The following is an 11,208-nucleotide window of genomic DNA, read 5'->3' on the forward strand; positions in this document are numbered from 1 at the left end:
TTTAAATGCCCCAGGGGTATAGCTTATAACCTCATATAGGATTTGCCATCTGTAAATCTAGAACACTGAACACTCTGTTTGCTTAAAGGGGATGTTTCATTTGGCAAATGAACCTGAGAACGCCTCATCCACAAAATGGCAATCAGATCAGCAATCACACTGCTCAGAAAGTATCTATGCCTGATGAGGGACCACAGAAGGGTGCCAGGGACTATGGCTCTCCCAGGATATTCTCTCCCTTTCTTCCTAGGACCCCTGTGCATTGCCTGCCCATTCCTCAGGAGCCGAGAACCCATTCTGCCCCACCAAGCTGGGGAATACATGGGCTGCATGCCCCATCCTGCCCTTCCTTGAAGTTGTCCTTCCCTTCCTTCAATCTTGCTAGGAAACTTACCAGAACTGGCACATCTGTAGCAGGTGATGAAAACTGAAACATTAAGTTTTAGAGGACAGTGTAGGAGGGGGCATTTGTAGCCAAAATAGCTGCAACTCAGCAAGTTAAATGGAGTAGAAGACGACATTTTCTTCATCTCTGAAACCTTGGAAGAAGACAAAAGCCTCATTTGTGACTTACAACTCTGCATGAATTAGGGTTGCCAGATTTAACAAATAAAAATGCAGCACACTCAGCTAGATTTGAATCTCAGATAAATAACCAATCATTTTTTAACATAAATATGTCAAATATTTCATGGATGTAATAAAGAATTATTGGTTGTTTATCTGAAATTCAAATCTAACTGTGTGTCCTTTTTTTTTTTTTTTTTTTTTTCTGGAGACAAAGTCTCACTCTTGTCGCCCAGGCTGGAGTGCAATGGCGCGATCTCGGCTCACTGCAACCTCTGCCTCCCGGGTTCAAGTGATTCTCCTTCCTCAGCCTCCCAAGTAGCTGGGATTACAGGTGCATACCACCATACCCAGCTAATTTTTGTATTTTAAGTAGAGACAGGGGTTCACCATTTTGGTCAGGCTGGTCTCGAACTCCTGACCTCAGGCCATCCGCCCGTCTCAGCCTCCCAAAGTGCTGAGATTACAGGCATGAGCCACTGCACCTGGCTGAGCCATTGCACCCGGCCATGTCCTCCATTTTATCTGGCAACTTTAGCTTGAATATACCTGCATGTTTAATAAAGAGAAAAGAAAAATTAAATTTACAAACCAATTGTTTGAAGTTATGTGGCAGATCGACTGAATTCAGCTATTTATCTCTCACCAAGAGCTTGGGCATGTGTGCAGCCCAGTGTGCCGGTTTGGGATTAGGAAGTAAGGAGTATGCATTTGCCAGTGCTCCTGAAATGCTATCCAGATGTCTTCCATTTTCTGACAGATTTAGCTCCAGTTTATTATAAAATTCTATAACAATTCAGAAGAGAAAGATGTGTTAAAGATCTAAAATATGAAATCAGAAGGTGCAGGGCAGGGGGCTGGGGGGATGTGCAAAGATTCTTGAAAAGGAAAGAGACCTATTTTAAATGCAAACTGGTGTTCTTAACATAATATACCTTTAAAAGCACAGTAAGGAGGTAGTCGCCAATGTACCACAAAGTGGAGAGTTTGGTTTGTCTCACGGGCATCTATGCAAGGTAGTAACAAGCCACTTTCAGAATATGAGCATTATGGTCCTCAAAGTAAAAACTCACATTTAATGTGAATATTCAGGCCGGGCGCAGTGGCTCATGCCTGTAATCCCAGCACTTTAGGAAGCCAAGGCAGGTGGGTTGCTTGAAGTCAGGAGTTCGAGACCAGCCTGGCCAAAATGGTGAAATCCCATCTCTACTCAAAATACAAAAAATTAGCCAGGCACAGTGGTGGGCGCCTGCAATCCCAGCTACTCAAGAGACTGAGGGAGGAGAATTGCTTGAACCCTGGTGGTGGAGGTTGCAGTGAGCCAAGATCGTGGCACTGCACTCCAGCTTGGGCAACAGAGCAAGACTCTGTCTCAAAAAAAAAAAAAGTGAGTGTTCAAACTTGAGTTGCCCAGTTTCTCTACATAAACTAATCAAATGAACTAGGTAACTATCCAATAACCATATTGTTTTATATCTTAATGCAAACTGGCCCAAAAGTCAAAAGACAGGGTTCAAGTTTTCACTCTGCCACTTACGAATTTAGCCTTTTTTTGGTTATACTTTCTTCATATATGCAAAGAACTAACAATTTTGGTACTATGTGCCTTACTGATTTTTTAATATTTAAATTTTCAAGGGAAAAATTATGATAAAGTTCTCAATGCATGTACATGCATAGATTTAGTCAATGTGCTGTATGTTATTTTGTATTTTACTTCTTTTTCCAAGTTTTGAATTTTCTTCTGTCAACATCATACACATTTATCACTGCTTTGTCAGTGACTCAACAGTTTTTATATCTGAGTTAATGTCTTCTCAATTATTAAATATGTATCATGTTTCTAGCTTTTTTCTGCTATAAAAAGTGTTATTATGTCTGTCTTCATACAAATTGTTTCTTTTTCTTTTGGTTTACTTCATTGCAACATGTTCCTTGGAACAAGTTGCTTAGTTCTGGGGGTTTTTTGTTTTGTTTTAGTTTTTGTTTTTTTTTTTTGGAGACCAAGTGTCACTCTATTACCCAGGCTGGAGTGCAGAGGCACAGTCTCGGCTCACTGCAACCCCCCTCTCCTGAACTCAAGGGATCCTCCTTTCTCAGCCTCCGGAGTAGTTGGGACCACAGGTGCATTCCAATATGCCTGGCTAATTTTTTGTATTTTTTGTAGAGATGGGACTTTGCCATGTTGCCTGGGCTGCTCTCGAACTCCTGAGCTCAAGCAATCCGCCCATCTAGGCCTCCCAAAGTGTTGGGATTACAGGTGTGAGCCACCGCGCCCGGCCAGCTCTGTTTATTGCCAAGTTGCACTTCAGGAGGCGGGGAACCTATGGATTCTGCTGTTTCTCTGGGGCCCCTCCCACATTGTCTTTTAACCTTTTGGTGTACGAATTAATAGAGAAGCAGCAGTAATTGTTAAATTGAAGCTGTTTGTCAGGATAGTTCAACATTTTTCAGTATCTCGTTTTCTAACTATATTTCTCTGTCTCTTGCCTCAGCCTTTCCACATTATGGATGTAACTTTTATGGGTATATATCTTTTAACTGTTTTTATCTTTCTGTTGTACTTCCTTTCATCTTAGTTTTGTTACTGTCCATCATATGGAACACTTTAATATAATTAAACCCATGCGTGTCACTAGCATCTTCTTATACAGCTGAGAGAGTCTATTTCATTTCTTTCTAAAGTTTTTTGGAGATGTTTAAAATTCTCAACTATATAACTCATCTAGAATTTATTGTGGCCTGTGAGAATCAAGAAATATATTGAGAAAAGTAAAGGATTTAGAATTTTAAAAACTAAACAATTTGAGTCCAACAGCACTAGCTTAAACAGCTTTAAAGAAATCACTAATCACTTAACATCTTAAGACAGCATCCTCTACTAGATTGAAAACAGGGACTTTGTCTTATTTCTCTTTGAATTTTCTACAAAATCCAGCAAAGTACCCTGTATATAGGATAAATGTTAATATGTCTGTATTTAAGTTATATTTTTGCATATTGCTATTAAATTATTCCAATAGCATTTATTAAACAACGATCTACTTCCCAATTATTTATTTGGTTGCTTACAATGGATCATTATATCAGTGACACTCAGATTTCTTGTAATGGTAAAGCACCTGGAAGTTACAGCATTCTTTTCTGAACATTGTGAAATACGGAAAAATTAAACTTAAAATAATGAAAATTACAATTTGATGCTAAATCAGATAAATAGCTTATACCAGATTCTAGTATAGTGTAGAAACCGTAAGATTAGACACCAACAGTTGTTTTTAAGTAATGGGAGAAATATTAAAATTAAGAACATTCTATCCAATAACTTAATTCCTTATAAGAATCAGGAAAAAAAAAAAAGCCAATGAAACAGCAAGTTCGTCAAGAACAAAAGTTGAAAATCACAATGTATATAAAGCATTACCAGTTGAGACAATATAAATAAAAACCTCTGATAAAATGTAAACACTATATAAACATGAAGTCCAGCTGAACTAGGCTGAACTCTAGCTGAACCCAAAAACTTCTTAAGATCAGTCTTTTGAGTTACCATGGATGGAATTCCTGCCATATTAGAAAGTGTAAGGGAGAGTGGATGTCAGACCTCCAGAGCATGCTTCACACCAGCAGCCTGACCTAAGGACACTTCTCTTCATTGATCTATAAATCAGAAAGGATATGACACAAAAGGGACTCACAGCTTCACATTCTACCATATTGCAGAGTATGGACTTCACAAAGCAAACAAGGAGGAGGTGTGTTGGAACCATCAGAAATAATTGCTGTGTTCTTTGTGTTCTGAGAACCTTGCCAGCACGACAGGCTAGATTCCTGTGCTCTGCACAGTAATCATGAAGAGGTGGATGAGAATGTCTGTTAAGGCTGTTGGAACCCTCTGCAAGCAACATTGTTTTGCTATGCTAATTAATATTTTTCACTGAGGCCGGACATGGTGGCTCACACCTGTAATCTCAGTACTTTGGGAGGCCGAGGTGGGCAGATCACTTGAGGTCAGGAGTTCGAGACCAGGTTGGGCAACATGACGAAACCCCATCTCTATTAAAAATACAAAAAATTAGCTGGGCATGGGGGTGTCTGCCTGTAAGCTACTTGGGAGGCTAAGGAAGGAGCATCACTTGAACCTGGGAGGCGGAGGCTACAGTGAGCTGAGATCGTGCCACTGCACTCTAGACTGGGCGACAGAGTGAGACTGTCTCAAAAAATTTATATAATATATAGTACATATAGTATATAGTATATTTTATGTACTATATAGTATATTATATATATCTTGTATATAATATATAGCATATTATAGATAATATATAGTATATTATATATAGCATTTTATAGGTAATATAGTATATAATATATAGCATGTTATATATGATATATAGTATATTATATATGTTGTATATAATATATAGCATATTATAGATAATATATAGTATATAATACATAGCATTTTATAGGTAAAACAGTATATAATATATACCATGTTACATATGATATACAGTATATAGTATATTGTATATATTGTATATAACAGCATATTATAGATAATATATGGTATATAATATATAGCATATTATAGATACTATGTAGTATATAATATATAGCATTTTATAGATAATATATAGTATATATCACATTTTATAGATATATGGTGTATAATATATATCATATATGATATATAGTATATGATATATAGCATATACTATATATAGTATATCATATAATATATATATATTTTTACTGAGCTTACTTTTACTTAGACCTTTGACTTTAAAAAATGTTTCTCCTTAAGAAAGACAATATCCTATAAGCTGGGTGCAATGGCTCACGCCTGTAATCCCACCACTTTAGGAGGCCGAGGACGGCAGATCACTTGAGGCTAGGAGTTCGAGACCAGCCTAGCCAACATGATGAAACCCTATCTCTACAAAAAATACAAAAATTTGCTGGGCATAGTGGTGCACACCTGTACTTGGGAGGCTGAAGCAGAAGAATAGCTTGAACCTGGGAGGCAGAAGTTGCAGTGAGTAGAGATCGCACCACTGCACTCCAGCCTGGACAACAGCGAGACTATCTCAAAAACAAAAAAGGATCATATGCTATAGTGTAAAAAAACATTTACAAAAAAAAAAACCTATTGGAACACGAAGTAAGAAATCTAGGGTTGGGTACTACCTGGCCACTTGATCTGAGATGAGCCATTCAATTTTATGGGCCTCAGTTCCTTTTCTGGAAAAAAAAAACAAAATGGGTATTTAGAATGGATGGATCTGATAGTCTTTTTTTTTTTTTTTTGAGACAGTCTCTCACTCTGTCACCCAGGCTGGAGTGCAGTGGTGCAATCTCAGCTCACTGCAACATCTGCCTCCCGGGTTCAAGCAAGTCTCCTGCCTCAGCCTCTCGAGCAGCTAGGACTACAGGCACCTGCCGCCACGCCCAGCTAATTTTTGTATTTTTAGTAGAGATGGGGTTTCACCATGTTGGCCAGGCTGGGTTCTGATAGTCTTGTCCAAATATAGCTATGTCCCAATTCAAGAAAAATCAAGATACAAAACTTTATACTTAGGGAACAGATATTTTGCTATTAATAATGGACCTTGCTAAGTCACTCTCTACTTTAAAAATTCCCCCAGAATTTTTTTAAATTGTGGAAATCTCTGGTGAAGTTAAAATATGATTCCAAGTAAAATCCCCAACTCTTTTTAATGAAGAGTTTATAATAAACACTCTGTTCTCCAGGATAGTGATGCTTTTCTCTAAACGACAATATTCATGGACAATATTCTACGACAGGGGTGTGTGTGGTGTGTGTGTGTGTGTGTGTGTGTTGCCAGGAAATCAGAACTGCTGAGTCCTGATTCAGATATAGAGCCGAAAGGACAGTAGATCCGTGAAATCATTTGCTTGGAAGGGAGATGAATTGTGACTTCTTCTGACTCATGGTTTCTTAATCTCCAATGTGCTCTTGGTCCAGCGTTCTGAAATCAGGACAAACAGGGAGAGACTGCTTCATGTAATCATGCAATCATCCTTTCTCCTTCTCTTTTACACTACCTCCAGAAACTGCATGCATCAGTGCTATTGTTCAAAGCCTTTCAGTAAATTTTAGCTCAAGCCATTTTCTCCCCCAAAATGTATCCCACCAAAAGGTTTGCTTCTCATCTCCCCAAGAGTATGTGTGCTCCAGATGTTTTTGAACTCTCACTGCAGGATGTGGTGCAAACCATCCCTGATTGCTTTGGTTGTCCTAACACAGTCATCCCACTAAGGGCACCCTACTCTATAAAGGCTGACCACCAACTTATACTTCACCAATGTGGAAACACCAGCTTGCTTTCTGTCACCCCGGACCACTGATTCAGATCAGAAAGCTGAATGCGAAGTTACGGAAAGTGGCCCTTGTTTACACTTAGCAATCTGTATTTTTTTAGGACGGCATTTCTCCTAACATTAGCAAAGCTTTTAATATGCCCACTAAAATAGGACACAGTTTCTACTAAGTGCGTTTATGTGAAGAGCCATTTTTCACTTAATTTTCCCAACACCTGGGACAGTTTACAGCAAAGTTTTGCTATCTTTTTTCAGGTTCAGAAAATGGTCTCGCACAGAAGCAACGAACACCTCGCCGACGATGTCAGCAGCCCAAAATGCTGAGTAGCCCTGAGGACACTATGTACTATAACCAGTTAAATGTGAGTTCAAAGTGGCCATAAAGCTGTTTCACTGGCTTTGTTTCCAGTTAATAATTCTGTTATTACTACCTGTTCCAGCCCCTGCAGCCCCACCCCCACCCTCATGCTCTCGTCTTGAACATGTGCTTAGGCTCTTTATCTGTTGCTTTCATGTCAGGATGTCTGCCTTCACGGTGAATAATTGATGTGGTTTATCAAAGACGAGCAAGATGCATGCTTCATCAGGCTCACTTGAGCCCTTTGATCAAAAAAATTATGCTGTGACTTCTGATATTATCAGCATCTGCTTGCATTCAACACAAAATCACTTTGAATTAAAAATTAACGACTTGCTGCTTTGCTTTGACTGTGTGTTCTTGGCCCTCTCCACAGGGAACTCTAGAATATCAAGGGAGCAAGAGGAAGCCAAGAAAACTTGGGTAAATATCTGTCTTCTTAGTTCTAAGCAACTGTAAACAGAAGGGGTCCTTTGTGATATTACAGAAAATGCAAAACTTTCCAGAGAGGCTTCTAAAAATATGCAATCCAGATATTGCCACTCTTATTGACATTGGAAATTACTTTTACAGTAGCAAGTATACAAAACTTGAATCTATTCTGTCCAAAAAGGTTGAAATTGTCACCTAAGGGCAAATGTTATTTCTCATAATTATTCCTGGGAATTGTACTTTCTTCATAATTAGAGACATGTAGTGGGTTATATAAAACTCTCCTTCCACAAATAAGAGCACTCTACGAAATACAAATAGGCCACTTCCTCCACATTATCCTACCCCTGGGCCTTAAAACATGCACAAAGAGAAACATGCCCCACTGGTTAGACAGAGGATAGTAAGGAATTTGTCATTCGTTTGATTGTAAGCATCGCAACTGAGAATAGCAATGAAGTATATAACGGTAATAATTAGAGAATTGGAGGAGGTCAGGAGGAAAACTTTCTCATCTAGAGGGAACCAGATGGAGACAGAGAGTTCAATCCCATAAATCAAGTTGCAATATGACCACAACTTCCAGACACCGCAAAACTAGACCCATTATCAGTGCGTGACCCAAAGGTGAAGGGCTTCGTAGATCAGACCCTGGTACCTCTGTACTGGGAGACCCTGAACCACTTAAGCTGTCCGTCCCCTTCAGTGTTGGAACCCAACCCTGTTCCAGCTACTCACATGACTTTAGCTGCCCCAGTGATGATTGTAACATTTGTTTTCTTTTTTTGTTGAAAATCCTGTTGTTTTCTTTGTTGCAGCCAAATCAAAGTACTTGATGGGGAAGATGAATATTACAAATCTCTGTCACCAGTGGACTGCATCCCTGAGGAGAACAACTCAGCCCACCCTTCCTTTTTTTCTTCATCCTCAAAAGGAGACTCTTTTACTCAACACTGAATTGTACTTCCTAACCCCAAATCTGTCCAGAGTAGTAACATTCATGGTAATCAACTGTCTTTGCATTAGTAAGCACTGACATGGGGTCAGCTTCTTTGGCCATATGGTCCATGCCTGAGCCTTACTGAACAACTTGCAGATTCCAAAACATCTTATCCTATCTCTACCACTCTCCCACATCTGTTGTGCAGCCTGAGCTGGGCGCTCCCTTCCTTTCCCATCCCATGAGTCCCTGTGGGTCACTGAGAACACCTTTACAACAGTATAAACAGCCATTCATGCCCCCAGTGTCTAGGAAGATAACAGACAGTCTCACCACAGTCTAATCATGGACACTGATAATATTTCTTGATTTTTCCTATCAAGTTACTTTTCAATCCATTCAGAATCTGCCCCAGTGGAGACCCAGGAGTCCCTTTCCTGCACTCTTCTCCACTCTCCCACCTTTGCTGGGCTTTTCTATCACTCCCACCTCCCCCAGAGTCAGGGCTCCATTGCTGAGTGCCCCATCCTGGAGGATTGGCCCCAAGATCTCCTAGGACAGGATAATTGCCTGTGTTTAGGCAGAGAGGCCTAAATCTTTCAGCTTTCTTAACCCCTCTCTTGTTAATTATTATGCTGAGAAAGCCTTTGCCTCTTTATTTCACCTTGCCAAGACACCCACACTACTTTGGTAGTGAAAAGAAAGGAGTGAGAGGGAAAGTTTGGACCTGTCACTTTGGTGACACGGAAAGTCCAGGTCACTTTATTCTGTAACTCTCCATTCACTGGTCAAATAACTCCATGAGGCTCTCAGTGGCTACAGTAGAAGGACCTGATATTGTCCATCTTTGTGTGCACAGAACCTAGCACAGGGCCTCGCAGAGGGGATACCTAGTGAATGTAGACTATGTGGAAAGACTTAACTAAGTTACACAAGCATATCTGACAGGAACGTTACTTTCAATTCGTACACTATAATCTCTGATTTTTCACTACGTTTTGGATAATTCTATTGTAATGATGTTAGATAATATAATACTCAATATGATTCAATATGACAAACTTTTTTGAGCACCTGCTTTATATAAAACATGACAAAATTGCTGTGTGATGTAATCAAAAACAAAGAAGCCCTATAAGACCCTTTCTCTAGAACAGATGTTCTTAATATTTTTCTTACTCAAAAATATGTGGTAGATAGTATGCAAGAAAAGCTGGGTGCAGTGGCTCAGGCCTGTAATCCCAGCACTTTGGGAGGCCAAGATGGGCGGATCCTGAGGTCAGGAGTTCGAGACCAGCCTGACCAACATGGTGAAACCCCATCTCTACTAAAAAAAAAAAAAAAAAAAAAAAAAAAAATTAGCCCAGAGTGGTGGCGTGTGCCTGTAATCCCAGCTACTCAGGAGGCTGAGGCAGGAGAATAGTTTGAACCCAGGAGGTGGAGGTTGTAGTCAGCTGAGAGCACGCCACTGCATTCCAGCCTGGGCGACAGGGCAAGACTCTGTCTCAAAAAAAAAAAAAAAAAAAAAAAAAAAAAAAGATAGTATGTAAGAAAATACCTAAATTTTGAGAGAAATAACCTTGAAGAAAATCTCTTCAGAGTTTTGAAAGGGAACACATTAATAGGCCTTTTATGGAGATAAATAATGAAATGAGGCATTTAAAGATCTCAGAAATTGTAATTTTACAAGAAAATGAAATAAATATAGCCAATTTTTCAATAGCTGAACTTCACCCAAAAGGTAATGTTTATAAGATAAGTAAGTAGAGCAGGAAAAATGCGGATACATTTTATTTTATTGTTTAAAACATAATGCATAGAATATATAAATTTTTCATGTTACTATTAATATATGAGTGCTTTTGGAAGTTTCACTTTTATCATTGATTGTCTACTTTTGGTTTGATAATATTGCTGCTTTTCAAATTATTGAATGGAAATGTTCATAACTCCCTGCTTGTCCATGCACAATGTAATTCTAAACCTGGCTTGTTTCTCATTTAAATATATCTATAAATAAATTTAAAAAGAAAACAGAAGTAACTGTGGAATCATAATCCAGAAGCTCTGCATAGTTAAGTCGTTAATACAGCTGTACTCCTAAGAGTACTCTAGAAATGATGTTCACTTTCAGTCACAGTATAGAGAAAACAGACAGACTGTAGACATTATTCTTGGGCTAGTCACAGTGCCACAAACTCAAAAAGCTTTTTTTTTTTTTTTTTTTTTGAGATAGATTTTTGCTCTTGTTTCCCAGGCTGGAGTGCAACGGCGCGATCTTGGCTCACTGCAACCTCCACCTCCTGGATTCTCCTGCCTCAGCCTCCCTAGTAGCTGGGATTACAGGCATGTGCCACTACACCCAGCTAATTTTGCATTTTTAGTAGAGACAGGGTTTCTCCATGTTGACCAAGCTGGTCTCGAACTCCCGACCTCAGGCGATCCGCCCACCTCAGCCTCCAAAAGTGCTGGGATTACAGGCATGAGCCACCGCACCCTGCCTCAAAAAGCAATTCTTAAACCTAGTAGATGAGAATGATGCAACCTGGAATCTTGTAACTTTCAT

General features: G+C 39.3%; 1 protein-coding gene across 1 annotated transcript in view; it reads left to right on the plus strand.

The window, feature by feature from the left end:
- MYO3B (myosin IIIB) overlaps positions 1–10,681 on the plus strand; it is a 491,510-nt gene extending 480,829 nt beyond the window's left edge. The window contains exons 33-35 of the mRNA XM_045367230.3: positions 7,168–7,274; positions 7,647–7,693; positions 8,521–10,681. Coding sequence (XP_045223165.2) covers positions 7,168–7,274; positions 7,647–7,693; positions 8,521–8,659 — 293 coding nt within the window. The 3' untranslated portion in view covers positions 8,660–10,681. The remainder of the gene's footprint in view (positions 1–7,167; positions 7,275–7,646; positions 7,694–8,520) is intronic.
- Positions 10,682–11,208: the final 527 nt, after the last annotated feature.

Source organism: Macaca fascicularis, chromosome 12 (assembly GCF_037993035.2).
Source record: "Macaca fascicularis isolate 582-1 chromosome 12, T2T-MFA8v1.1".
In the NCBI taxonomy this organism is placed as follows: Eukaryota; Metazoa; Chordata; class Mammalia; order Primates; family Cercopithecidae; genus Macaca; species Macaca fascicularis.